At 48.8% G+C, this 27421-nt stretch overlaps 3 protein-coding genes across 7 annotated transcripts; 2 read left to right on the top strand and 1 right to left on the bottom strand.

Moving 5' to 3' along the window:
* The first annotated feature begins 2462 nt into the window (after window positions 1-2462).
* Window positions 2463-21221, top strand: acss3 (acyl-CoA synthetase short chain family member 3). The gene is made up of 16 exons (XM_076030043.1): window positions 2463-2865; window positions 4251-4395; window positions 4521-4709; window positions 5371-5505; window positions 5652-5792; window positions 6392-6472; window positions 6911-7006; window positions 7923-8074; window positions 10883-10986; window positions 17997-18092; window positions 18327-18390; window positions 19442-19523; window positions 19718-19840; window positions 19922-20021; window positions 20116-20291; window positions 20617-21221. Exons 1-16 carry the CDS (start codon window positions 2597-2599, stop codon window positions 20698-20700), a joined length of 2037 nt encoding a protein of 678 aa, XP_075886158.1. The 5' UTR covers window positions 2463-2596; the 3' UTR covers window positions 20701-21221.
* rhno1 (RAD9-HUS1-RAD1 interacting nuclear orphan 1) lies at window positions 21048-23011 on the bottom strand. 3 transcript variants are annotated; one of them, XM_076030050.1, is made up of 3 exons: window positions 22872-23011; window positions 22445-22632; window positions 21048-22329 (listed from the first exon to the last, which is right to left on the bottom strand). In XM_076030050.1, exons 2-3 carry the CDS (start codon window positions 22607-22609, stop codon window positions 21589-21591), a joined length of 906 nt encoding a protein of 301 aa, XP_075886165.1. In that variant the 5' UTR covers window positions 22610-22632; window positions 22872-23011; the 3' UTR covers window positions 21048-21588. The 3 variants fall into 3 exon arrangements, with proteins under 3 accessions (XP_075886165.1, XP_075886164.1, XP_075886163.1); XM_076030049.1 differs by having other exon boundaries at window positions 22798-22950; XM_076030048.1 differs by having other exon boundaries at window positions 22721-22925.
* Window positions 22968-27140, top strand: foxm1 (forkhead box M1). 3 transcript variants are annotated; one of them, XM_076030046.1, is made up of 9 exons: window positions 22968-23183; window positions 23948-24408; window positions 24504-24649; window positions 24737-24928; window positions 25034-25162; window positions 25298-25357; window positions 25501-25561; window positions 25659-25828; window positions 25945-27140. In XM_076030046.1, the coding sequence occupies exons 2-9, from the start codon at window positions 23982-23984 to the stop codon at window positions 26761-26763; spliced, it is 2004 nt and encodes a 667-aa protein (XP_075886161.1). In that variant the 5' UTR covers window positions 22968-23183; window positions 23948-23981; the 3' UTR covers window positions 26764-27140. The 3 variants fall into 3 exon arrangements, with proteins under 3 accessions (XP_075886161.1, XP_075886160.1, XP_075886159.1); XM_076030045.1 differs by having other exon boundaries at window positions 25498-25561; XM_076030044.1 differs by having other exon boundaries at window positions 25495-25561.
* The last annotated feature ends 281 nt before the right edge of the window (window positions 27141-27421 follow it).

The raw sequence follows: 27421 nt of genomic DNA, 5'->3' as shown, positions 1-27421 counted from the left end.
CACGGAAGGAGGGCATGGAGAGATTACAGCCTCCCATCCACATGTGCTGGAATACAGGTTTTTTTTTTTTTTTAAAGACGGAATTGGGATTATGCAGCAGTGCTCGCAAAGCTCTGGAACAGCGATTGGATTGATTTTTTTTTCTCCTCGCCCACACCGCAAAGGCAAGTTAGCCTTTCAAATGAAAACTCACAATGTTTGTCAGCGTCGGAACAGCGATTCCCATCAGCCTGTCGGGAATAACGCACGCTTTGGATGGTGCAAGAATCAATTTGGGAACTAGAGGGAGGTAAATGGCCTCGATAAATCATAATTTCCTTGTCAGAGGTGGCTCCAGTCATCCGACTCCACCGGGGGATTTTGGAATTAAGAGGCGTTTAACCTGCGAGGCAGCAAGGTGATTCTCTCCAGTGGAGTTCACACAGTGATGGAGGCCCCACTGACCTGCAACAGGAACATTACACAGAGCAGGTTTTCATTTTTGCATGAGTCTACAGCTGACTGTCATGCAGCTTTAATTCGTACGAGGTGCACAGAATGACACCCATCTGATAAAATGAAAATATGGGCAGAATTTAAATGAAAGGGAATTTATTTCTTCACAAATGGATAGAAATTCTTTGTTGTGATAAAATTTGAAAGAGAATATGTATTTAAAAATATATATATTTGCAGTAGTTTACAGTAAGGTGGGATGAGTGGCTGACCCCTCCCCTCTCTCCTCCCGCTGACCTGCTGTTTACATCCCACCCAGCTGCTGGTGGGTAATGAGAGCACTTGGAGTGTGAAAGGGAGAATCTTTACTCCCTCCGAGAAGAGCTGACACAGCAAATGTGTGTACAGGGAGGGAATACTTTCACTTTTTAAAATAGTTGAGAAATTTTGTGCATCAAGGCCCAGCGGGTTACATTTAAAGATATAGTTGTTGAGATGAAATGGAATAGAAAATGTGTGTATGTGTATGTCTGAGTGGGTAAATAGAGTAAAACAAACATTTATAGTAGCATGTAGTAGCATGTGACTGATAGGTTCCTGTATCTTGAAATGCAAATGTGTGTCTCGGCTACTTGTGATCTTTGTCCTTCTTTTATCACAGATGACATCAATAAAAGTGACAAAAAGAAAATTGCGTTGTGATACACTGACTAGCCTGTGAATAGCATTCTCATTCTCACACAGGAGGGCTTTAAGAAGTTCCAAACCTATAAAAAAACAAGTGTGTACTTTTATTTATTTTTTTTTTATCTTTCTTGGTCTCTTTCTTTCTTTCTTTCTTTTTTTCTTCAAGAAGCAGAAAATGAGGCCAGAGCAAGAGAACGAAAGCATTTCCAGGAACGCTCCAATGCCTCCAGGGGCTGTGTAATGGTAAACACTGCGCCGTGCTTATAAATAGAAACAGATGAGCGAAAATGTCAGAAGGCCGAGTTACTCAACCAGGGGCAGCAACGTGAAGGGGGTCAAACGCTGGAGCATCTGACGGACGGTGGCAGTTACCAGCAGCTCTGGTGGTGGCAGCAGTGAGTCGCATAGTTGCAGCTGAGGTGGAAATCTTTACACATTTTTACACATTTTGGACCTTGAACTCATACAAACGAGGAGTCATGAACTGCTCCTGCAGTTTGAACCCGCCTGCACCTTTTTATTCTGCATCTTCCAGCAGCACTTATGCTGCGGCAGCTTAACCAGAGCTCGGGAATTTGCAGCAGTGTCGAAGCGGATTAGGAATAATTTGGGGGAACGTATTTCGGACTTGATTTCACTGGGAGAATTCTGAGAAAAGGAGTTGGGGTTTTCAGAATGGCAGGAACCTGATGCATCAGATCTAACCGTCTCCCAAATCCTGCTGGAATTCTCAGCCATCCAACTGCATAATAGGAATGGGGGGGGGGGGATTTACATCAGTTTATAGTCTTAATATTCTGAATATTTCATGACGGAGGAATGGTTTGGAGACAGAGGTCATAAAACGTATGCGTTAATTAAGAAAAGAGAGACTTGGGAACTGAAAGGGGTTTTAAAATGCAAAATGCAACAAATTCCTTCTAGTAAAGTCCTACTGTGTCCTGAACAGACGTCCTTCTGGATGCATGTCCATTATATTTCCACATTAAACAGAAAAAATAGATAAAAAACGTAGAATTCTAGAAAATCTAGAATTCCTTCAAATTTCGCGTGCAGAATGTGTGTGTGTGTGTGTGTGTGTGTGTGTGTGTGTGTGTGTGTGTTTTTTTTTTTTGTCTGCAACAGTCTTGACAGACATGCCGCCCGTGTCGTGTTCGGAACGTGTTGCACGCAACTTTTCCTCACTCGGGACTGCGGGACTGCGGGAGAGGTGAGAGGGGATGGGAGGAGAGGTGAGGCATGCAAAGTTATATACACATAATTTACGTCGTCGCCTCTGAAGACGTGGCCAGTGTTAAGTAGGTGAGAGGGGAGGGGGGCCTGAGGGGAGTTGTGGGGGTGTTCCCTCCTCAGCAGGAGGAGGCGAAAAAAGGGGAAGGTTCCAGTCTGCTCGTGCACTACTCAGCGGCTGTAAGGCTGCAGGAAGGAAAAACACAATAGCAGCAGCAGCAGCAACAACAACAACAACAACAACATGCACACAAACTTCAGACTCGCCGTGCGCTTGAACGCGTGCGCCACGCTGCAGCGGAAGAGGGCACCATGCAGGAAAACAACGTGGGCGCCTTCGGCGGCGCACACGTCGTGCAGGAGCTACGGGTCCCCGGAGACTGCGTACGGCCGAGCCTTCGCCGCGGCCCGGGACCAGCCGGAACACTTCTGGGCCGAGGCCGCCCAGGACGTCCACTGGTTCCGGCCGTGGAGTCAGACGCTGCACGTCCAGGATCCGGTGTTCCCGAACTGGTGGGTGAACGAGTGTCATAGTTTCCACCCTGGGGGGGGCGTTGTCTCGTTTGCTTCGGCTGTGGTTATGTAACTTTGATACAGTTTGAAACGGCAACAGAGAAAGTTGCTGTTGTTGGCAAAAAAAAAAAAAATTTTTTTGAAGAGAAAGCTGACTGACTTGGCAACACAACAGTTGCACCTGAGTTTTCCTCATTTGCATGGCAGGATCCGCCTCCGCCATCTTTGCTGTGGCCACATGCAGCGCACAAGACACACACATGATGCACACAGACAAGAACGGCACGTGTTTAATGATTATACTACTAGATAGATATACAGATATAGATAGTTATGTTACTACTTATCATAAGTTATTGTCTAATCCTGCTCGGTTAGCAGCACTTTCCTGCAACTTTGTTTTTTTAAATTGTATTTATTTATTTATTTATTTAATAAGTTGTTTCCCCCTTGTGCAACACTCAGTTAATAACAATGTTGCCAACTTTCATTCGTGCTCGGAGCCATAACCATCACAGGCCAGTGGCAGTTAAATCACAAGTTAAAATAGGGTTGCAAAAAAGCCAATGGTTCACATACGGGCGTGTTTTCATTGCCTCGCCTCTCCACGGTACGGTTTTGGGGTGTTTGCACTGGCCGCTACACGGTTGTAGGGGGTGCTGTTCTGGTACCTCCATCGTTGAGGGGCCAAGCGAGACGAAGCTAGTTTAGTGGTGACGTAGCGACGAGCAGGGCACTGATTGGCTCAGATTTTCTGACGAAAGGTGAGAGCGACTCTCCGCGAAAACTCAACCGCCATTTCTTTTTTTGTAACGGTTCTAGTTGGTGGCGAGCGTTTTTAGTTGTGAAGATGGCTGATCACAGAGCCAATGAAAACACAATCGTACCGAGGCGAGGCAATGAAAACACGGCCATAGTTTGAACTGCTTTGTTCCCAATAGACAATAGAAATAAGCTGACTGTTTAAATTGTGTTGAAATCTTTCAATTGACCATATTTCCACACAACAATAAAGTGCAGGATGGATGGCTTTTTTACAAAGGAAGGAAAAAATAAAGTTGAATAGAACAAGTGATCCTGATTCATAGCCTACGCTGTGCAGCCAGTACGCAGTTTTTGTGAATGGGTTGCGCAATGGTATTGCTTGCGCAACCCAAGCAAGCACGGTACGATACGTTCCCCTATCGATTCAAAACGGGATGCAACATTTCATTGTCAAATATGAAACAATTCTGTATTTGAAGGGGTGGTTGACAACTGTAGATAATGATGATAAAAATATATGATTATTATGAGAAAAGAATCTTGCATCAGAAGGTGTATCTGAGGCCAGAGCGAAGCCGCTCGCTGCTCCAGGGTTCCTGACCGGCGATCCTCTCCGGCAGGTTCGTCGGCGGGAAGCTCAACGTGTGCCACAATGCGGTGGACCGTCACGTGGAGAGCGGTCGCGGGGAGCAGGCGGCCATCCTTTACGACAGCCCCGTGACCGGACGCAAGGAGGTCGTGACCTTCAGGCAGCTGCAGGAGCAGGTGAGCTCTGGTCGCCATGGCGTGATTCCCTCAGTCGGCCAAATTTGAGTGTTTTGCAGGGAGTTTTCTTGGCTGAAATGTGACTTTAATTCTTTTCTTCCCTTCCCTTGACCGATACGATCCAGGTGTCCAGGCTGGCGGGCGTGCTGGTGAAGAACGGTGTGCAGAAGGGCGACCTGGTGGTCATCTACATGCCCATGGTGCCTCAGGCCATGTTCACCATGCTGGCCTGTGCCCGCATCGGCGCTCCACACAGCCTCATCTTCGGGGGCTTCGCCTCCCGCGAGCTCTCCGTCCGCATTGACCACGCCAAGGTGGGCTCATGGGGCTCAACCGGGGCGATGGGGGGGTGTCAGAGGTCACTGGGGTTGGCTTTCTGAATAACATTGAGCTTGTTTGGAGTCACGGATTTTCTCCTCGTCCTCTTGACTCATGTCACTTCCCAGTTCCAGCAGTAACGGGCGTGACCTCTTTATGTTTTTCCCCTCTGTGAGAAGAAGTGAGCAGATCTCAACCCTGAAAAGCAGCTGATGTGTCAAAGTAACCTCAGTCACTCATTAAAAGCCAAGGACATGCTGCGGCCCTTATCGCTTCTCTTGTATCTCGCCATTGACTTGCCCTCCCCCTGCCTCCCCCGAATGATAATGTTTCACTCTGTTCTTCTCTTCACGTGCACAGAAACGATGTGTGTGTCCTCTTGAGTTGTGCGTTGGCCTCACAGCTCGGCACAACTCGGAGGAAATGAGTCCGATTCCGATGAAGACGTGTGTCTCCTTCGAGGCTGCCGCACAATCACTGAGATGTGAATGTTGATTAGCGCCCTGCAGAGTTCACTTGACTCGAGTGACGTGTTGAAAATGCTGAAAATCCAAAAATGGGATGTGCACGTCGGATTGTGAGCCACGCGGTTCAAGTCTGCAGAGTTGGAGTGATTTTTCCATCTCTGTGTTTTTGTCTTTTTGTGTCGTTACGCAGCCAAAGATGATCGTCACGGCCTCGTTTGGCATCGAGCCCGGCCGCCGGGTGGAGTACATCCTGCTGGTGGAGAAGGCCCTGCAGATGAGCTCTCACCGGCCCTCCAAGGTCCTCATCTACAACAGGCCCGACATGGTGAGAGGGGAGGCGGCGGCGGCTCAGACGCGGTGGCGGGATGGATTTTTGCGCATCGAAGCATTTCATTTTATTTTATTTCTTTATTTCTTCTTAATCAATATGTTCTTCGTCTTCGTGTTGGCGCTCTTCTTCCTCTTCTTCAGGAGAAGGTGTCGCTGGGCACCGACTTGAGTCTGGACTGGGATGAGGAGATGGCCAAGGCTCAACCCCACGACTGCGTGCCCCTCCCCTCCAACCACCCGCTCTACGTCCTCTACACGTCGGGGACCACCGGGACGCCCAAGGTACCGGAGAGCTGAGAGGCTCTGAAACCTGATTGGCAACGCCGGCCGCAGCCCGGTCACCGCCAGGCAGGAAGTGTTGTCTGCAGCAGCTGCACCCAGCAGGGGAATTCAGAAAATAAACACATAAGAAAAAGTCTCACACCTCCCCACCCCCCTCCCCTTTTCAAGAGGAGAATTTCTTCACTCCTTTGAGCAACAGTCCATGGATTATATCCACCTGCTGGATTCTCAATAACGGTTCTGTTATTGCCAGTTTATATTTTTTTATTTTCCCACTCCCCCCCCCTCTCCTTTTCACTCCCCTTCCCCTCTGGAACTCACTGCTACCTCACTCACAAATTGCTGTAGGGGAGATTAAAGCTGTGAAACCTGTCCGAGACGGTTACCTAGATGGGGGCAAAAAAAAAAGAAAGAAGAAATTGCACGCCGCCGACAGAAAACTGAAAAGGGAATCTGCTTGAATGACATTTTTTTTTTTTAAGATAACGTTCTGAAAAAGGGAGTCGATTCGAATTGATCCAAATCTTTTCTTGCAGCAGCTCTGATCTCTCTCTCTCTCTCTCTCTCTCCATCTATCTATCTATCTATCTCTCACCCAGGGTGTTGTGCGAGACTCGGCGGGCTATGCCGTGATGCTGAAGTGGACCATGTCAAATATTTATGGCCTCAGCCCCGGAGATGTAAGGCAGCACAGCACGACAAACTTCAGCCCTGCGTGAGACACAGCAGAGGCGGCAGGCGGCAGTCAAAGACTTTTTTTCTTTTTTTTTTTTTTAAAGAAAGCGCTGTTTATTGATTTATTTATGGTTGTGATTTTTATATGTATGTATATATATATATATATATATGTTGGAGGTCTTGTCAGTTTTTGACACTGCAAAGAGAGTTTTCACTCCTCTAAACTAACTCCTATAAAGTCCTGCTGCAGCAGTTTTCTTGGTTACTGAGCAAAGGAATTTCACACAAAACACTCGATGGATTGATTGCTTTTCTGTGTGTGTGTGTGTGTGTGTGTGTGTGTGTGTGTGTGTGTGTGTGTGTGTGTGTGTGTGTGTGTGTGTGTGTGTGTGTGTGTGTGTGTGTGTGTGTGTGTGTGTGTGTGTGTGTGTGTGTTGCAGGTGTGGTGGGCAGCGTCCGACCTGGGCTGGGTGGTCGGCCACTCCTACATCTGCTACGGCCCTCTGCTGCACGGCAACAGCACCATTCTCTACGAGGTTGGTCACGCTCGGTACCTCCTCAACCAGAAGCGGAGCTGCGCCGCTGCGCTGGCTGTTGTTTGCGCGTACAACTGAATGCAATGACAATCGCTCACTTTGAAAACTCAGCTTGTTTATTCAGTGTTGACTAATGAGGCTTTCGTTGAAGTCTAGTGAGTCATCAACACTCGCTCGCAGAAATTTCGCAACTGGCTGCCGTGCTGTTTGCTTTGCTTTTGCATGTGGATGCATCATTATTTTTGCACTTTAGACTTCTCTCTCTCTCTCTTTCTCTCTCCCTCTCTGTCCATCACTCGCTGGCTGTGCAGGCTTAAATTTGCAGAGTTGTTTGCATCACAACAAAGACTTGGGACTGTCTGCCTGTCTGCCGCTGCCTGTCGTGTTGCCTTCAGGTTCTCGTGTTCACTTCAGGCTCCGCTTTAGTTACCGTCCAACTCTAAACGTCTTTTTCCCCTTTAGCAGCGTTTGACTCCGTGATCCGTCAGTCTGCTCTCACGCTTGATGCCGCTCAACCTTTCGCTTCTGCATTTTCTCGGCCGGAGAAAACACGAAAAAATATCAAAAAAAGCTGGCATGCTGTTTACTGTTCAAACTCTTCCCGACTCGTCTGTCTCCTTTTTTCCCCCTCGGAGATCCTCAACACTGCTGGATGAACTTTCCCCGCTGCTTGGTTTTGTTTGTCTTTTCTTTTTCCGGGCAAATAATCCACCTATTGTGTGTGTTTCTGTTTTTGTTTTTTGGTAATCCGCGGATTCTTGCAGCCATCTGTTCGGGAGGCGGCTACTGAACAGCTGCTGATGAATATTCCTCGTTTGTTGCCAAAAACTCGACGGCTGAAATCCATCGTTTTGCGTTTCTCTGTTTCCTCCGTTTGTTTATTTATTTAATTTTTATCTCTTTTTTTTTCTTTCAGGGCAAGCCTGTGGGGACGCCGGACGCCGGGGCCTTCTTCCGTGTCTTGTCTGAACACGGCGCCTCCTCCATGTTCACGACGCCCACTGCCATCAGGGCCATCCGCCAGCAGGACCCCGACGCCTCCATCGGCAGGAAGTTCCCCCTCAGCAGGTAGGACGGCGGCCGGCGTGAGAGGAACGACTGTGTTTCAGTGCTGGTGTTTTCTGCAGATGGTCCTCGGCTCCCACAGACGTCAAGTGTGTTGGTAGATAAGAAAGTGAGCAGAATTTCCAGGGTCGGAAGGCAGAAGGCACCACCGAGTTTAGTTTCTGTGGAATGTTCTTCAAAAGTTATTCACAGGGTTCAACAACAATTTTTTATTTTTATTTTGGAAGATTCACTCACTGACTCGGGAAGCTCTGAGAAGAATCAGCGCATCAGACATCAGGCGTCAGACCCAAACCAAAGCAGTTTTTTCGAGGCAAAGTCGAAGGCCGTGTGCACCGCTCGGGTTTTTGCGATTTCACGATATTGCTCTCGCCAAGGGAGTCAATGATTAATTGTGCGACGCCGAGGAACCTGACCCCTGCGGCGGCGGCGGCGGCGGCAGTATCAAAAACGCCTCTGAGCCCCACAATCATAAAGCAATTGTGAGCACGGGCGACCTTTGGCCTCGCTGAATCATTCAGTAATGCCGGCGGTGTTCGCCGAATCCTCTCAGCCTCCCGTCGGCTTCGCTCCGCAGAATCCTGGATGGTTCGAGGGGTGGAGAACAGCCGCCTTCCGCCGTCGTCTGGGCTCAGAACGCCGCCGCCGTCGCTGCCGCCGCCACTGTCAGCATCAAACCCCTCACTGTCCAGCCCGTCGCACACGTTTAAGTCGACACGCTGCTTCCACTGCAGCCTCGTTTTGCTTCAAATGTGTCTCTTCTCCTCGGAGGAGGCAGCAAAACAAGGATTTTCTTTATTATTTTTTTTTCCAGTGCACTGCACTTTAGAAAAAAAAAAAAAAAGCCTTTCTGGGCAATGGTGTGTTAAAAGTTGCAAAATAGGGATTTTTCTTGCTGGCAGCATGAAATTTTAAAGGGAACATTCATTGTAATCATTGAATAAATAATAAATGAGTATATGACTAAAGAGGCCGGCGCTCGAAAAACGGTTTGTTTTTCGGAACAAATGTTTAATGTGACTATCATAGTATTTACTACGTTAAGACCCCTGCCATCGATCTCGGCACCAGGGGATGCGAGGGATGGATGCGATCGGGCTTCTTGGGTATTTTTCTCCCCGTTTGAAACCGGGAGCCGACGGTTCACTGAGTCACTGCCTAGAGTTCTGTTTCTTTGCGCAGCAGCCAGAAGCATTTTCCTCCCCGCCTCCGGTTTGGAGGCTTTGGGTACAACTCAAACCGACAGCGCACCCCTGCTCGTAGTTGCAGCGCGGAGCAGGTTCACTGCCGGGTCAGCGAGTCAATCGTTCACTCCACTTTCTATTTAGCTCTGTTCCTGCAGTGCAGGGCAAAATCTATCAGACGGCTGAATGGAGGCTGCAAGATGAGCTGCTTTACACACCCAGATACGCTCCAGCCAACCAGTGCCTATGTTTGTTCATAAGGAAAAACAAAGCTGCTGCTGCTGCTGCTGCTGTGATCTCAAGCAGCCCTGCTAATGACAAAAAAAAGGACCAAACTGAACTGTTTGAGAGTTCAGGGCTCTTTTAAAACAACCATCGTTGACCAAACTTGCGTGAAAGTATTTGGCAAAAAAAGGCAGAAAGCTGTGCAAATGACAGGTTTCTGCCTGATTAGTGGCAACAAGACGAAGCATCGACTGGGAAAATTCGCTCCAATGCATCTCAGTGTGACAATTTTTAAACAGACGTCCATGTGTCAAAGCGGCGGCAACATTTCACTTCGCTCTGATTTGATTTGACGTTTCAGCGAAGATGTTATGCTACATTAGCTTAGCTGTCAGGGTTTTTTTTTTTTTTTCTAAAGAGACGACCGGCTCAGACATTTATTGATTTGTCAGCTCACTCGCTTGAATGTAAATATTAAGAGTATTTTGGATCCCGAATCTTTCTTTCCAATATATTTCACCACTGTTTCATTCAGAGAGCGTAGACTTCAATCTGGGAACTGCCCATTGGGAACTGCCCATTAGTCCGACCTCCGACCTCTATTTTAGAGTTCATCTTTCCTTCTTTTTCTTTTCGCGGTCCGGTGTTGTACAACCACAGTGACGCTATGATACAACACAGACACAAGCCTTCGTCACGCTGCGGCGCCGCGGGGAAAAGTGATTTATTACACGGAGAGAGCGGGAGATGAAAAGTTGGGAGAAGGCGGAGGGGAATGGGGAGGAGAGGCAAAAAAGTGATATTGGTGGTTGTCTGTTTGGGTCCGTGTCAGTGATGGATGTTGGAGAGCGGAAGAGAAAATCCCACTCGTCTCTGTGGGGAAAAGAGGGAATGAAGAGACTACGGCCGTGTCGTAGGAGAGACAGGGGCGTCTGGAGGTCTTGATGAGACAATATTCCAAATATGGTGTGTTTTTTTTGTTCACATCAGCTGTATCTGAGTTCTCTGTGTCCTCTATTCTGTTACACACAGCTGGATTGAACAAAAAGGGTGTTTTTTTTTTGTTTTTTTTTTTACATTTTCATGCTCTGGTTCATTTCAGTTCTTTCTATATTTTATTGGTTTAATTACACACCCGGACTAGTCTATGATACAATTGACTGACTATATACAATAGAAGACCTTTATTGATCCCACAGTGGGGAAATTTGCATAATTACAGCAGCAAACTGGATAGTGCAAAAAATATCAAGAATTATATTAATTCAAAGAAATAAGGCAAAAATAAAAAATAAGATATTTGTAGGTATAAATGGAAAAGAAGAACAAGATATTTCCATCTTATGGACAGTTGAATGTATGGGTTTGTTTATTTGTTTATGTCTTCTGTCTGTTGTGGCAGGTTGCGCTCTATGTTCCTGGCCGGCGAGCGGTGTGACGTGGAGACGCTGGAGTGGGCCAAGAAGAACTTTGGCGTTCCCATCCTGGACCACTGGTGGCAGACGGGTAGGACTCGTGCTCCCTGCTGGCCGCGCTCGCGAGGTCCCAGAGCGCTCGCTGCCTCGTCTCGCGCTTCACGCCGCCGCGCTGAAGAAATGTTTGAAGGACTCTGCGAACGGAGCCGAGGAAGCGAGTCCTCCGCTCTTTTATCAGCCCGTCGCTCGGAGGGAATAACTCGCAATCAAGGCGGCTCTCGCGGGCGCAGGCCGGCTTTTAGCGCAGGTCCCCGGTCGATGAATCCGCTCGGTGTTTTATGAAGCAGATCTGAGGCCCAGCCGGCGGAGTTAATGCTGATATAATTGCACTGATTGACCAAAGTGCCGCGTCGTCGGTGTCATAATAGATTTGCTTATCGTTGTACAAGTATAATCCCTTCAGGAATTGCTGCTTAAAAAAAGGTCTTATCTCACCGGACCAAAGTCAACCTCTCCACTTCTTCCCGTTGGTGTCCCGCAACACCGCGGGGTGACTGTGATGATGATGATAGCAGCTTCAAAGGAGGCTGAGGGAATGCCGGGCTGCGACTCTGACTTTTTCATTTTATTCCATTTTTTTTCTTTTTGCAACAGCGACAACAGAACATGACAAAGTTGAAGTGTATTGAGCGTCTTATCTCTCTCTGGGTTCAGCGAAGGACTCGGGTCGGGCGCTTTTAGATTAGATTAGATTAGATTAGATTGAACTTTATTGATCCCAAATTGGGAAACTAGACTGTTGCAGCAGTCAAAAAGCAGTTACAGTTAAAGGCTGGTGCAACTATACAGTAGTTACAAGATATACAATAAAAAAATAAAAAAATCCAATCAATCTATTTTACAACAAACTATTTACAACAAACCAGGGGCAGATGTGCAAAGGCAGGGACAAGCAAGGCTTTATAAACCATGTGTGCATTATTTGCCTGAGTCCAGTTCAAAAGTCCAGAATGCTATGTGTCACAAAGGGGGGAAGAGTTGCAGAGTGATGTCTCTCGGCAGGAAGGATCTTCCGAAGCGATCCTTCAGACAACGCAGCTGCCTCAGTCTTTTGGAGAGGACACTCGGCTGTCTGTCAAGAGTGTGGTGGAGAGGGTGGTCCTGGTTGTCCATGGTGGACAACAGCTTGTTCAGCGTCCTCCTCTCCACCAATGGTCTCAATGGTCTCCTGACTGCAGCCAACGACAGAGCCGGCTTTCTTGATCAGTTTGTTCAGTCTGCCGGTGTCACTGGCTGAGATGCTGCCACCCCAGCAGACCACAGAGGAGAAGAGATTGCTGGCCACAACACACTGGTAAAAGATCTCCAGCATCTTGCTGCACACATTGAAGGATCTCAGTTTCCTCAGGAAATGGAGTCTGCTGCAACCCTTCTTGTACACCGCCGTGCTGTTGGCCCTCCAGTTCAGTTGGTTGTCGATGGTCACTCCCAGGTACTTGTACTCCTCAACCATCTCCACATCCCTGTCCAGGACGCGCCGGGGTTTCGGAGTTTTTCCCTTTCTCCTGAAGTCAATCGCCATCTCCTCGGTCTTTTCCACGTTAAGCTGCAGGCTATTGTCCTCACACAAGAAAGATTTGCCTCTATAAATATTGATCCTTCTGTCCCTCCTCACTCGTCGGCTTTTTGCTCTGCACAGAAATTGAGGAACATCAATCGGGCCTCTGTTTGCTGGTAAATCTCTTTTGCGGCTGCTGCCCCGTAATCCTGGAATGTGAAAATCCTGCAGCCAGAAGCCGTAATCGATGTCTCGCTCGGTGAAAAGGCGCCCCGAGAGCGAGCGAGAAGCAGACGGAAGCAACGTTTTTGACCCGGAGTGCGATAAATAATGGGAGGCGAGGCCGTTTGTATTTCATTGATTGAGGCGTGGAGGGAGACTGTCCTTGGCGATGCTGCGCAGCTTCTTCTTAAACAACGTGTGGGCCAGCGTGTTGTGAATCACTGTGAAACATCCAGTTCGTCTTCGCCCCCAAATCACAGTGATTTAAAGTTCCGCCTTAAATCACTTTCACCCTCCTGCCCTCAGATATTCCCGCTGCCTCCCCGATCCGCAAGACGACGTGAGTCAGATTCAGTGTTTCCCTCCTCCTCCTCCTCCTCCTCCTGTTTCAATACGAGTCCTCTGAAATCATTCCAAGTGTTTTCCCGTGCTGCTCTCCCTCGGCTCCTGCTAACACCTGCATCACAGAGCGCGGCGGGCCGGAGCAGGGAGAGTGAAAGCCAATTCTGCCAACAAATCGGCCAATTTCACGGCGGGAAACAGAGTGGAGCGTGGCAAAAAATTAAGACGTGGCAGGTTTTGGATTCCTCTGCCAGCTGTGTAGCTTTTTTTTTTTTTTGTTTTGTTTTTTTTTGAAAGCATATTATGAACATAAAACACTGGTGGTGAAATCCTTAATTTTGCCAACAAGCTCACAGAGTTGAGTTTTTTTCATTCATATTTTTTTTTCCTTTCCTGATAGGCCAGCGGGGCTCTCTGATTGGTCTTTGCTGGGATCGATGTGTCTGTCTTTCCACGTCCGACACACACACACACACACATACACTTTTTATTACCATTCTGAAACCTGTGTCTGATTATTATCCTGTGCAAACGGCCGTCACACCGTCGTCTTCCAGCTGCTTATTTTTTGATGCTCCCGTTGGAGAAGTGTCTGTCTGGTAATAATCCGAGCGCTATTTTGAGCGCCGAGTGCCGTTGAGGGAGGTAGTGGGTTTGCGGGAGGGGAGGTTGTGCGATGATGAAGCCCGCTGATGTCACCAGCGTTGCCGGGCAACGTTTCCAGCTGGTTCGCCGCGAACCGGGAGGACGGAGACGCAGCTCCACCGAGGCGACCTCCTGCCGCCAGTCACCTCGGATAAATTGGAGAACCGATGGTTGACGGCTTCACCAGTAGTGTGAGAATGCGACTTGTTCTGTAGAATTGGTCCAGGTTGGCAGTTTAAGAAACTTCTCTGGCACTGAGGGGGAGGAGGGGGGGGTGGCCAACAACATTTCCAGCCGCCTGTCTCGAATCTCCCACTTTTCCAGTGAGTTGCTCTGCAGCTCCACTTTGAGGAGTGGAGCTGCAGCAGGTTCTGTCAGGTTCCTCTTGACTCGCATGGAACTGCAGCACTTCCTGCTTGCCAAGGCAGCAAAACGTACCCCTGAGACAAAATGTGCCGTGGACTTTTCCTTGGAGTTGTCTCACTGAACCCCTCCCACCCCCCAGCTCCTCGCCAGGGGGCGGCGCTCTCTCATTAGCAAGTTAAGCAGCACATTGGTATGCAGAGAACAGGCTGGGAGCTGCTGATTTTGCTTTAGCCCAAACTGTGGAGTTGTTGAGTGGTTTTTGCGAGTGTAGCTGCACTTCTTCCCCTTTTTAATGTCTGCTGCTTGCAGTCACTCCAGCTTTCCTGCCCCCCCCCCAGCACTTTCTTTTCTAACATTCAGCCTAATCAGAGTGGCCCGGCAGGCCGGCCCCTCGGCTTTGTGTTCGCCTTCATAGCAGAGTGCAATTAGCGCTCTCTCTCCCCCCCCCCTCCCCCCTCAACTCCATTTATTTCCAAATGCTGCTGTTGTCTGACACGGACTGCGGGCGGAACTAATCCCACGGGCTCCTCTTCACATTCCAGGAAATGTGACGGCGGTTTGGTGGAGCGTCCGGCTGCTGCCTCATGATTTAGAGAATGAATCTTCCTACCGTTTCTCAGGTTGTTGGGTTTTTGATGGAGAATTTTGGACAAAACAACAACATTTGACCGTTCTTCTCGGTTTTTTCAGCAAGCGTGCAGCAGTTTGTTCTCTTCCTGTTGCTCAACTTTGTTTTGACCTTGTTTTGTCACCCCCCCCCCCGCCAACCACCACACACACACACACACACACACACACGTATCACCACCACCACCTCCAGGTTACCGTAGCAACTAAACATGAGGAGCAGAGTCGGTTGGTCAGCTGGTCGGAATGGGAGGAATGCAACATGAATTCACCTGCTCGTCACCAACTGAAGTTCAAATTGCCTTCGGTTTCCTGGTTTCCATTTAAAACACTCCTTTTGGACGCATTTGCGTCTGGCTCGGCGTTCACTGTGTCAGAGGCGTTGTTTGGAGAGATCCTGTTATATATTTAGATATGATCTTTGTTTCTGCCGAGCGGTCACTCACACCAGTGGCGACAGGTCGGAATCTTGCTCCACATGTTCAAACTCAAACTCAAACTCAAAAAAAAAAAAAGGTTCACTCGAGGCGCTCATTCACGCAGCAGTGGGCGGGGTTAATTTGATGACAGCCAGTCAGATATCTTTGCAGTTAATTGGAAGACTGACGTCTGTCGACTGAACTGGATACCGGGCTGGAAATATGGCGGGTTTTGTTCACCCAGTGGCCACGCGAGGTACTGCAGCAAAAAAATCCCATGGGCCCAAAAAGCAAACCCCTTTAAAATGGCTGTAAACCTACTGTAGATTTTTCCCTTATGGTCTTTTAGTCATTGAAAGTCCAGAAAATCACCAGAATAGAGTTTATTCCTAGCGTTATGTCACGACGTCGTACGTGCTGCTGTGTCTCAGCTCGTTCTGATTCTGTAACGTGTCTGTAAGTGATGTTACAGAATCGTTCTGATTGGCCAAATAGATCCTGTGAGTTACAGAGGCATGATGGGAAGTGACACTACTGCACATGCTCTATGGGCTCATTAATGCGGAAGCCAAAAACTTTTTCGGCGTATGCGCTGGGTGAGCAACTTCATTGAAATGAATGCGCCGCCATCTTGGAGTCTGGAGGCCTGGGAATGAAGGGATCAGACAGAGTGCACTTTGTTATTGCCTTGTTGTTGTTGTTTTCCCCCTCTGCAGCAATTCCCAGCTGATCCCCTGGGAATGAGCTGGGCTGCTTGGAAAGCAGCTGGGAAGACTCGCAACGCCGAGTCCTTCCCTCCAGGCTCATCCGTCACATTAAGAGCGCCCCCCCCCCCTCCCCCCTTCCCCCTTCCCGGCCGAGCTCGACCTCGTCGGTTCGACCACAGATTGATCTGTTTGTACGTGTTTGCAGAGAGAGTCAGCAAGCAGGTAGAGCGAGAGAGCGAGAGGAAAGCAAAGGTGTGAAGTGGAGGATGGCTGAGGGCAAGGTGTGTTTACAGCAGCCAGCCAGTCAGTCAGTCAGTCAGTCAGGTGAGCCGTAGGACGTGCTCACGGACAAGGTGTTCACTTTGACTGATAAAGTTTTCAGTTCTCATATTTTTCTGTTTATAATAAAAACCATGGGGCTGTAATATTTTTGTGTACTTTTATAAACTTTTTCTCTGTTTTTATGAATGACTGAAAGTCTGTCTGTTTTCCTGCCGACTGCAGGCGACACGGTGCAGCGATCGGCAGCGTCTTCTTTTTTTCCTCTTGGAAACGTCCTCACGCGGCTGCATTCCTTCAGAAAATGTCAAGGTCCACCGCGTCTGCCACCGTCGTCGGAGTCGCTTTGTGGCCTTGAACTGCACCTGGGGAAGAGATTGGGAGAGAGAGGGAGGGAAGGAGGGAGGGAAAGAAACACCGCCGATTTTTACAGACTGGAGTGTCGGCGGCTCGGTTGAGTGCTTGTGCTGAATTGTAATCGATGGGCTCTGCGTGGGGGCTTTTAAAGGACCCTCCTGGCGTCGGGCTGAGCTGTATTGATGCCGTCCTCCTGGTATTTAATGCGGAAGTGATGATGATGAAATGCAGCTACCTTTTCTTTATGGAAACGCCTCCTGATTATCATAAGCAATCAGATCGATGGACAGGCGCTTTGTTCACACTTTCCTGCAGCGTCCGCGGTTCAACAGTCAGATGCACTTTTGCAAGTTTGCGGGTCGTCCTGCGACTGTTGTCATCCAGTCAGACGCTGTGAAACGTTTAGGTGATACTCACCTGAGGAGGGCTCTGCCCTCTCTGACCAGCAGGGCGGGGACCAACTCATTGGAATTTTGATAAGAAAATACCTCCTTCCCCACCTTTTTTTAAAATTTTAATCATTATTTTTTTTTTATCAGCCTTCAGAACCCTGCTGGGATTGATTGACTGCCCTGACGTTGATGAATGAATGAATCTTGCACTCTCTTCATCCACCCTTCCCGACCTCCGTCCCTGCCGGACTGCAGCTCCTTCAAGCTGATTTTTTGCTTTGTTTATCCAGTCTGAGCAGTACGGAAGCGCATTGCCGCCACACTAGAAAAAAAAACAGGGCTCAGTATTACGTTATAACGTGAAAGTGATCACAAAAAACATGATGGTTTCACGATATAACATGAAAATTATCACAAAATTACATAATAACTTCATGTTGTAACTATTTCATGTGAAAATTACCACGAAAAACGTCACTATCAGAAAATGATCTCGTACCCTGTTTTTTTTTTTTTTTTTTGTAGTGTGGCAACAATGTGCTCCCGTACAGATCAGTTTTTTGAGACAGATCATTTTTTATTTCAGTTAAGATTATTTGTGGGCATCCAATATGTCTGGCATCCCAGACACATCCCCGAGTGTCTGGGATGCCAACATCAAACCCTCCAGTGCAGAGTGTTTGATGTTGCAGGCCAAAGCTTAAGATTAATTGGCTATAGTCGGTTTTATGTGTAGACCCCCAGCAGCAGCAGCAGCAGCAGCAGCAGCAGCAGCAGCAGCAGGGGTCTGATGGAATCTTTGAGCTGCATCCTGATGCCGCTCGTCCTGCTCATCGCGGGCTCTCTAGTTTCTGGTGTAATCTGAGCTGAGACGAACCCTGATCCACCCCGACATGTAAATGTAGCGTTGATGAGCAGACCCAGAGGAGCCGTCACAGTTTTCCGGCACCAAATAAATGTAGGTTAATGCTTCTCCGCCAAATCCCAGCAATCCGCTGCTGAGGACGAGGGAGGGCTGACGGTTCCAGTCGAGAGCATAAAAGGAACCTGCAGTGTGTGTGTGTGTGTGTGTGTGTGTGTGTGTGTGTGTGTGTGTGTGTGTGTGTGTGTGTGTGTGTGTGTGTGTGTGTGTGTGTGTCCTCCTCAAATCTAATGCATCTTGTGCGTGTGTGTGTCTTTCCCATTAGAAACCGGCTCTGCCATCACCTCCACGTGCATCGGGCTTGGAAACTCTCTCACGCCACCTGCAGGCCAGGCTGGCAAACCCGTTCCAGGTTACAATGGTATGAAAAAAAAAAAAAAAAATTTGCTGGTGTTTTGTTGTAGTTGTACTTCTGTATGCTGTAATTGGAGAAAATGTTTTGAGGGGAAAACGCAGCTATAAAGTCACGCAATGAAAACAAGGAAGTTGCAAGTTTGTTTTTGAGAGGATTTCATATTTTTGCTGTGCGTGGCTGATGAACAGCCTGTATGTGTGTATAAGATCTTTATTCTTCCACTCCTTAAATCCCCACCAGTCACAGTGATCGATGACGACATGCAGGAGGTGAAGCCGAGAACCCTGGGAAATATCGTGGTGAGGTAGGCGGTGCCGTCTTCACCTTCTTTCCTTCCTTCCCTCTCTCCTATTGCTTCACAAAATGTTGCACAAAAGGAATTTTTGCACGCTCTCATGAAATTTGCGCTCTTCACATTTTGCCCATCAATCTTGATGTTTCACCAGCCGGCGGCTGGATGAAGTCCGGAGGCCAGCGAGAGCCCCGACCTGCCGCGTCTGGAGAATAAAACCCCCGCTCTGTCTGTCTTTCTTTCTTTCTTTTTAATGTGCGAGGTCGACTCGATAAAAGGCTCCAGCAGCCACAGACGACCTGTTATCACTCCCCGGCTCCACTTCCCCTTCATCCCTTGTAGCTGCGTGCGTTGACTCGCTGCCAGGCTTGGAGGGGGAACGGGTGGTGGGGGAGTCGGGGGGTGGGATTTCCAAGGAATTTACATGTGCAGCGGCGTGTTGGGAGACGATGACAGGTAGGGCCGGGAACAGACGGCAACAGCTGGTGCAGCCGCCTGGAGCCAGTGCGAGCCCCTTTGTTTGATCGCAGTGTATATATGCGCCGCTTCCAAAACCCAGATTCAGTGTTTATAGAAGTTATTTGTTATGGTTTTACGAGGAATACAAGTGCCAAATGTGCCTGGCGGTGAGGAGTGCGGGGGGAGGGGGGTGCCAGGACCAGTGGCGCCTCGGAGCTTCGGCGCGGCGGCATAAAATATTTCATTTGTAATCATAATAATCTTGGGAAAGAGTTTTTTTTTTGTCCCCCTGCAGTCGGTCAGATGTTGAGTTTTGAGTCAAAACACGTCGGCTGGGTTGCATGTTTTTCAAGGTTCATACCTGGGAAATGAGGTCAGCAGGGTTAAGTCCCTGGTCAAGACCAGGGGGGATTAATAGTGACCTCTGGGCAAACAAAGACTCACTCCTCGTCTCTTGTGTGTGTTTGAAGCTCGGAGTCGAAGATCAGCGATGGGCCCAGGGTCCATTTGTGTCAAAGTGCATTGATTTCTGCATTATTAAAAAAAAAAAAACTTTAAAGAATAAGAATAAGTCATTAGTAAGTCTTTTTCTTTTCCCCTGCAGACTGCCTTTACCGCCGGGCGCAGCGCTGTCGCTGTGGCAGAACCACAAGCTCTTCAAGAAGCTCTACTGCACCAAGTTCCCGGTAAGACGTGCTGCCTGTGTGTGACGCTTTGATCTTTATTAGTTCTGAGAACTCCTTTTTTTGGGGGGGCCGTTTAGCCTGTCAGTGAAAGAGGTGGTACGATGTCGCCCTCTAGTGTTGAAATATTTTAACTGCAGAGCCACGTTTTCCTTTCACCTGAAGAAGCGCTGTCTCTTGGTTCGTCCCTCTCCCAGGGCTACTACGACACCATGGATGCCGGTTTCGTGGATGAAGAGAACTTCCTCTACATTATGTCTCGGTCTGATGATGTCATCAACGTGGCAGGCCACAGGCTGTCCTCTGGAGCCTTAGAGGAGGTCAGAGGCAATTCTGAATGTGTATTTTTCCCTGCGTTTTTTTTCTCCGTGTTTTATGTTGTGCCCGATTGTGTTTTGCAGGTGGTGCTGCAACACTCTGCCGTGGGAGACTGCGCCGTAGTGGGACTGGATGACAGTCTGAAGGGCGTCGTCCCGCTGGCCCTATGCGTGCTCAGAAACGGTAAGTTGCACCAAGTTGCGCGCAAACCTGGAACTGCGACTTCTGCCGACGGGAGGCGTGCATCACTTTCTTTTCGGGACTTTGTACGTTCCAGGTCTGCAGAAAACCGAGGATGAAATTGCATCGGAAATTGTGAAGCTGGTGAGGGAAAACGTCGGGCCCGTGGCTGCCTTCAGGAAGGTCCTCTTTGTGCGAGGACTGCCGAAGACGCGCTCCGGGAAGATCCCACGCTCCTCCCTGTCCAACCTGGTCAACGGAAAACCCTACAAGGTCTGGCACAGTTTTAACACCTTCCCTTGACGGGTTGCCTTCAGGATTCCAGGGTTTGTTTTGTTAACCTAGGTTTGAGAAACGGTTCCTTTATTGGTTGCTCCTTCCGCAATATGCTCTGTTTGTTCGTCCAAAATCCCTGCAAAATTGGATGTTTGAAGGGATTATTTAATCTATTTATAGCACCTAATTTAAATTTCTGCTAACCTTTTTTTATTCTTCATGAAGTCTTCATTCACATTTATGGTGTCTTTGCATTACGTTTCAGTTTTTGGCTTTATTTGAATCCCTTCAATTCCCCCTCTTCCTATGTGAAACTTGACAGATCACTCCAACCATCGAGGACCCAGATGTGTTCAAGGAGATTGAGCGACAGGTGGAGGCGGCGCTACGGCCTCGTGCAGGCTGAGCCTCCCTGAGTCAACACCAGGATGGGATGTAGAGCAAGAATTACAGAGCAATCAGTTTTAACCTGAACTGTTTTTAGTATTTTCTATTTTTATTTTTTTTAAATAAATTGTCCTGATTTGAATAACAGGGTCAATTTTTATTCATTGGAGGCCTTGACTTGTTTTATTCTTTGTTTTCAGCTTTCCTATTTTGAATCATGTTGTCTGTTTACACATTGTCTATGAATGCCACAAAAGTAAAAATCTTGTACAAGCTGTGAAGGTAGTTTTTTTTTTTTTTTTTAATTAGTCAATGTGTGTTGAGTCCTAAACATTTTCAACCAACATGCTAAATAATGAAAACTAATAATTCACTCACTTTTTATTGACTCTGACTACTTATGACCAAAACTGACACAGAATTATTGATCTTGCGAATGGAAAAACAGATTTAAATCAACATTGCCATTGCAAATTGTCCAATGACTTTCCAAACAGAAAAAATAAATAAACATTCTGCTTCTTGTAGCTTCTTTGTTCATCCTGTGGTTTCCAAGTGCATTTCTATGACTCTTTGTTGATTCCTGGTATGATGAAGTCATCCCTGTGATTTTAAGCCAAATCTGATTTGGATAATTGAGTTACATAAGATCTCAGTCCTTTTTCTGGCCTCAGACTGTGCTGTGAAAGGGTCACAATATAAATTGAAGACCACACCTGCCTTTGATGATGCAGCATAATAACTGGTATTAGCACAGTATTGGGATGTGACTAGAAATGATTTAAAAAGTTATTTCATGACAAGTATTAACTAATCAATTTAAAAAAAAAACAAACAGTAATCATAAGTGTTGAATGTCCTGAGCCGCCACAGTGCTTCAATCAATATTGTCATGTTCAGCTTGTTCTTATCCCACCTGCCCTCTGCACCAGTTCCGAATAGACACCTGTGAGTTGGAGAGGCGGCCGCTCTCTTTCAGCGAGAGCATAAGACTCGTCCTCCTCCTCCATGTCACCTTCAGTCCATAATCCCTCTCTGGGGTGTCGGGTACCAACATATCCGGCTGCTGATGACCTGGCGGTGTCACTGGCTGAGGGAGAAACACGTGGAGAAAGGCAGGGACGGGATCGCTGGAGCTCTCCTGCAGAACATTTGGGGTGTCCACATCTGGCGGAGGACCAAAACTGGTGATCTTTGAATTGCTCAACTCTCTGGGGGGAGGTGTAACGGCGCCCTCTGCTGGTCTCTCTGTCACCTGAGTCGCTGGAGCCCCTGGTTGGTTCAAAGACCTGCTGGAGGATGCCTCACCGTCCGAACACCTCGCCACATTTCTTTTCCTGACAGAATGCACCTTCCTTGACGGTGTTTCCTCATCATTCGCACTGGACGTCTTCTTCGGCTGGCGCCCATGGGGTTGTTTCCCTTTATCAGACACACCGGGGCACTCTGGAGCCCTCTTCCTCAGAGTTCGCTTTGGCTGGGTCTGGTTCCTCGTCTCAAATGTTAACGGAGGGAATTTACACACGCTGCTCTTCCTGGCCGAAACGTGAGAGTAACCGCCGAGGATGCTTGTGGCGCTCGCCTGGCCTCTCCTCCCTCGTTTCACTGGAAGGGCAGTGATGGCTGAGGCGTCAAACTGTGGGCTCACCTGAGGGACAAACACGAGTAACAAAACTGCAGTACAACTAGATATAAAAACACATGCGATGACTGAAAACTCTTCAACGCCTCAGATTGGAGTGTGAAATGAAATAAAACCTTACCCAAGAGTGTAATGCTGAGCCGCTGTGCTCCTGGTTCTCCGTGAAGAACTCTCTGGGGTTGAGTGCGGCTCTGACTTCGGGTACATTTTGAATTCTACCTCCACCCAACGTCCGCTCATGGAACAGCAGGGGAGGTTTTTCTGTCTTAGCAGCTTTCCGGGGCATTAAGAGAAAACATTGCCGAAGACCTGTTGGAGAGCAGGCGTGCATTTATTTATTTATTTAATTATGTATTTTACATTCAGAGTTTAATCGCAACCTGATCCTACATGTTACCGTTTAGCATAGCTGCGCTAGCTTTTACACTTTGAACAATCGTTTCCTCTTGAGCACACCCCCGATTTTATACTCACCTTCCTGCGGTACATTGTCAGTGACATTGCCGCTGCAACTAACAGCAAGACCGAGAGTCAGTCAAACACACAACTTTTTCTGTATTTTCGTCTCGCTACTCATTATTCTGCTTCGCTTCCTGTGTCGCCGTCGACTCGGTGGCCATCGTGATCTCTCGCCCCGCTGCTATTGGTTCCTTGCAGGTGACGTGGATACGTAGACGTCCGCCTCGGCCACAGCGCCAAAATTCAAAATCATTCCCCAGTCGACCAGGCGTCATGTAAATAAAAACCGAAACAGGATTTCATCGTGCATCGCTCTTTTTCAACGCCGGACATGAAAATTCCGTCTCCACAGTCGGGAGTTTAGCGACGCGGGACTGTCGGTCATATCAACAGTTATGAAGGTTTGACTCTCTTGCTTTAAAGTCCGTTGTGAGGCAGGTGCCCAACTGAACTAGCCACTTAGCAGCTAACGCTCGCTGCCGACTTTATTGTGATCCGAAGCGATTTTCTTCTAGTTTAAAATCAGTGGGAGGTATGGGGGACGTTTGGCGGGCGTACGGTTCGTCGAGCTGTTCTCGGGTAATGTTGGGGTTTTTATTTCGGAGAACCGCCTCCGCCGGGGTACGAACCGCAACGTAACCTCAGGCAGGCCAGAGCTGGTCAGGCGAGGCTGACAGGCTGATCTTGATGCGTGAAACAACGCGTTGTGTCGCGTACATTTAATTTTCCTTAAACAAGATCGGTTGGTCTCGATGTTTAACCGTTTAACCTATCGTACATTGTGGCACCGGTTGCGTTAGATGAGTGAACAATCGGCTGCCAACTCTAAATAACGGACGCTGAACTGGAACACAAAGGGGTTTTTGTCTGCTGGATTATGTGATCGCACGGAGGGAAATAAAAAGTAAAAGTAAAGAGAGAAAGCAAATTGATGATGAATACTGACATCAATCACTAATATTTTTACTCAAAATATTATTCAAATATGTGTAGATGACTGAGTTTCCATCAACTGTTGCCAGCTGATTAACTAGTAATGATGTTATAGCATCTGTTAGTTTATAAGTTGAAGATTGCCTTTTAAATGAGATGTGATCATTAATTTTGCCACTCTGGGTAGCTTTAAAATGTCTTTGCTTTTTTGCTTCTTTTTTTTTTTTAACAGAAAACCAGTGACTGTTTTCAGTGATTGGACAGCAATGAGACGCAGCCCCAGGAGACCCCTGATCCTCAGAAGGAAGCTGCCTTTTCACCAGAATGAGCCTGCAGCCAGCAAAACCCAAAGTCCGTCTGCCGCATCCGGCACCGCTGGACCTCCGGAGCCGGTGGCCAGCACGGCCCTCCCCGATGGCATCCGCGTTCTGGATCACCCGTCCAGGTCGGACACGCAGGTGGTCGTCATGCTCAAAACGGCCGACCTCCAAAGCGTCATCGGGGCCCTCAAAGTCAAAGGCAAAGAGTGCGGAGCCCAGGGACCAAACAAGTTCATCCTTCTTGGCGCCAACGACGGCGGATTTCCTCGTCCGGCCGCAGCAGCAGCAGGCGGCGGCGGCAACACCTCCGCTTTGAGTGCAGCCGAGCTGCAAGTGAAAACAGAGCCGAAGTCTCTCGCTGATATTAAAACGTGTACGTTTTTCACTAGCGGTTCAAATGTAAATGTTTCCTCCACGCTGATTTATCGAGAATCCCTCTGTTTTCTCATGTCTGCCTTTCCTCCTCAGTGAATAAGGATGTGGACGGTGGGCGTTTGGACGACAGCCTCACCAACATCCAGTGGCTGGGCAAAATGAGCTCATCCACCCTGGAGTCAGGCTCGGCCAAGGGGACGTCCAGCCAAGAGAACCAGGAGCCAAACTCGCAAACTCAGGTCGGCTGCTCCTCCCCTGAGGTGAAACATTTATACGACGACCAGTAATTAATTTGTTCTTTTTCTTTTTCTTAATTTTCCGAGCAGACTCCGAAGGCACAGACGGATGAGGAAGCGGAAAAGCGTCCTAACTCCGAGCGGCCGCCGTTCTCCTACATGGCCATGATCCAGTTTGCCATCAACAGCCGGAAAAACAGGCGCATGACGCTGAAAGAGATTTACACCTGGTTCGAGGACAACTTCCCGTACTTCCGAGAGGTGGCCAAGCCGGGATGGAAGGTGCTCGGAGGGCCCAACCGCAGGATTTTTTGCATGTTGAGAGGAAAGTTGCCCAGTTTTATTTTTATTTTATTAACCTTTCCCTTTGTGATTTACCTGCTGCAGAATTCCATCCGCCACAACCTCTCCTTACACGACATGTTCCTTCGAGAGACGTCGCCGGACGGCAAGATTTCCTACTGGACCATACGGCCTGAGGCCAACCGCCGCCTCACGCTGGAACAGGTGTACAAGGTGAGCTGATCCCTGACGCCACCAGTGTCTCCATGTCAACTAGTCCAGCTGTTCTGGCGGGGGGGCAGGCACATTGTGTGTTTGTTAGATAACCACTCATCGATTCCTTCCCTCTTGTTCCACCTTTTTCAACAGCCTGCCTCCGACCCAGTGGTTGCTCCTGCCCCAGTGCCGCTGCTTTTCATTCACCAGCAGGTGAGATGACTTTTACCCTTCATCCTTCTCTTCCGTTTGTGCGGGGCACAATCTGCAGTCAGGCTGAGCCGACACGGGGAAATAAAACGGTGGCCTGATTTGAAACTGATGTTTTGTTGTTTCTTTCTCAGCAGCAGCAGCAGCAGCAGCAGCAGCAGCAGAGGAGGTCTCAGACCGACACCAGAAAAACACCAGCAGGCTGCGGTGAGTTAGAATAGAATAGAGTTCACAGCTAAAAACAATAAGCCGTGCGTGGATCAAATGCACAGAAATCTCATTACTGTTGTCTTCCGCGGGACAGAGCGAAGAATGAAGCCTCTTCTGCCTCGGACCGACTCCTATCTGCTTCCCATCCAGCTTCCCATTGTCTCCTCCCTCTTCCTGCCATCCCCTTCCAGCCAGCTTCCTCCCTGCTCCTCCCAGAAGCAGAGCGCCTGCCGCGGGGCCAAGAGAGTGCGCATCGCTCCCAAGGTTAGATTCTAAAATAACCCGTTGCGTTGCTATAAAATGAGATGGAAAAATATGCTGCTGCAACACAGATATTCGTGACAGTAACTGCGAAACTTTGCCCGCTTCACGATGAACAGGTGAAGCAGGAGGAGAGCCCAGCCTTTGCCGTCTGGCCTTCGGAGGGCATGGACGTCAAGGAGGAGCCGGTGGACGTCAAGGCGGAGCCGCTGTCCGTCCCGCTCAAGTGCGAGACGCCCAGATCCACGCCGAAGAGGGCGTCCAGGCGCTCACGGCGCAAGCAGCACCTGGTGCACTCGCGGCAGGAGGAGCCCGTCCTCCTCTGCTCCCACAACACTCTGTTCGACTCGGGCCTGGCCTCAGACGCCTCCACCCTGCAGAGCGTCCAGGGCGCCGAGGCGGACGCCACCCAGAGCCCCGACCGGGAGTTCTCCTTCAAGACGCCCATTAAGAGCGGCGGCGGCGGTGGTGGAGGCGGCGGCTGCGGCAACAGCAGCAGCCACCTGACCTCCTCCACGCCCAGCAAGCCGCCCTGCGGCCTCCCCGACGAGGCTTGGAAGGTCACGCCCCTGGGCAAGGGCGCCCAGGACGTCCTGGACTTCAGCCCCATCCGCACGCCGGGTGGCCCCACTGTGACGCCGCGCCAGGACTACACCACCTACAGCCTGGGCGGAACGCCCTTCAAGGACTGGCCGCTGTTCAACTCCCCCGGGGAGCTGCTGGCGTCGGCCACGCCCGCCACCGCCACGCCGACGGGCTCCTCGGCACGGTCGCCACCGCGGCAGCCGGGCCACTCGCTGACCGAGGGCCTCATGCTGGACACGATGAACGACAGCCTGAGCAACATCCTGGTGGACATCAGCTTCTCGTGCCTGGACGACGATGACCTGGGCACGGCCAACATCAGCTGGTCGGAGCTCACCTATCAGTTCAAGTAGGCCCGACCAGGGGAGAGGGGGGGGACTTGCAGTTCCTTCAGTTTGCCAGAAGGTGACGTCAGTTTTTCTGAAACACTACAGAGCAAAAGCACACCACAATGATAAAAGGTAAAACCAGCAGAGAAATTCAGCATTCAAGTGAACAGCCATTTGAGGCTGGTTTGATTTTTTTTAATTGAATATTTATGGAGGGACTTCCAGAGAATACAAAGCTTTATGCAAACATTTTGGATATTTTTAATGACAAATATTGGGCCAATACGTCCACTGCCTGATCGTCCGACGACGCAGGACGAGCTGCCAGTTTTTATTCTCTTGACATCCTTTTTCACCTCTGGATCCTCCACACTGCCACCGGGGAAGAGCAGAAAACTACTGTTTCCCTAAAACTAAACTAATGTTTCCCTTGGAACTCGTCCTCCACTACTAGGTCAACCTGATCAGCTGCCCTCTTGTTGTCTTTTCCTCCTCTCACTTTAATATCTCCTTTTGTCCCTCCGCTGAGATGTGACACCTTTGCATATCCTCATTTAGACACTTCGTCTTGTCTGTCCTCTTGAAGGAGGAAATCTTTGTTTTCCATAAGCGTATATGTATGTTGATTTTGCACAATTTAATATATAATTTCAGCCAATGTAAAGAAGATATGTGGCCTTGA

This window comes from Nelusetta ayraudi, unplaced genomic scaffold (genome assembly GCF_046127955.1).
Source record: "Nelusetta ayraudi isolate G7.1 ecotype Tasmania unplaced genomic scaffold, CSIRO-AGI_Nayr_v1 ptg000027l, whole genome shotgun sequence".
Lineage (NCBI taxonomy): Eukaryota > Metazoa > Chordata > Actinopteri > Tetraodontiformes > Monacanthidae > Nelusetta > Nelusetta ayraudi.
This window is presented reverse-complemented; position numbering and strand designations above follow the sequence as displayed.

What these genes read in the sequence shown, in the direction of transcription:
- acss3 (XM_076030043.1), top strand. Translation starts at nt 2,597, where the DNA reads ATGCACACAAACTTCAGACTCGCCGTGCGCTTGAACGCGTGCGCCACG. An exon ending in ACAGCACCATTCTCTACGAG is followed by an intron (nt 7,007 to 7,922) that starts GTTGGTCACGCT and finishes TTTTTCTTTCAG; the next exon opens with GGCAAGCCTGTGGGGACGCC. An exon ending in TCAACGGAAAACCCTACAAG is followed by an intron (nt 20,292 to 20,616) that starts GTCTGGCACAGT and finishes GAAACTTGACAG; the next exon opens with ATCACTCCAACCATCGAGGA.
- foxm1 (XM_076030044.1), top strand. Translation starts at nt 23,982, where the DNA reads ATGAGACGCAGCCCCAGGAGACCCCTGATCCTCAGAAGGAAGCTGCCT. An exon ending in AGCCAAACTCGCAAACTCAG is followed by an intron (nt 24,650 to 24,736) that starts GTCGGCTGCTCC and finishes TTTTCCGAGCAG; the next exon opens with ACTCCGAAGGCACAGACGGA. An exon ending in TGCTTTTCATTCACCAGCAG is followed by an intron (nt 25,358 to 25,494) that starts GTGAGATGACTT and finishes TCTCAGCAGCAG; the next exon opens with CAGCAGCAGCAGCAGCAGCA.
- rhno1 (XM_076030048.1), bottom strand. An exon ending in GCTCAGCATTACACTCTTGG is followed by an intron (nt 22,330 to 22,444) that starts GTAAGGTTTTAT and finishes TTTGTCCCTCAG; the next exon opens with GTGAGCCCACAGTTTGACGC.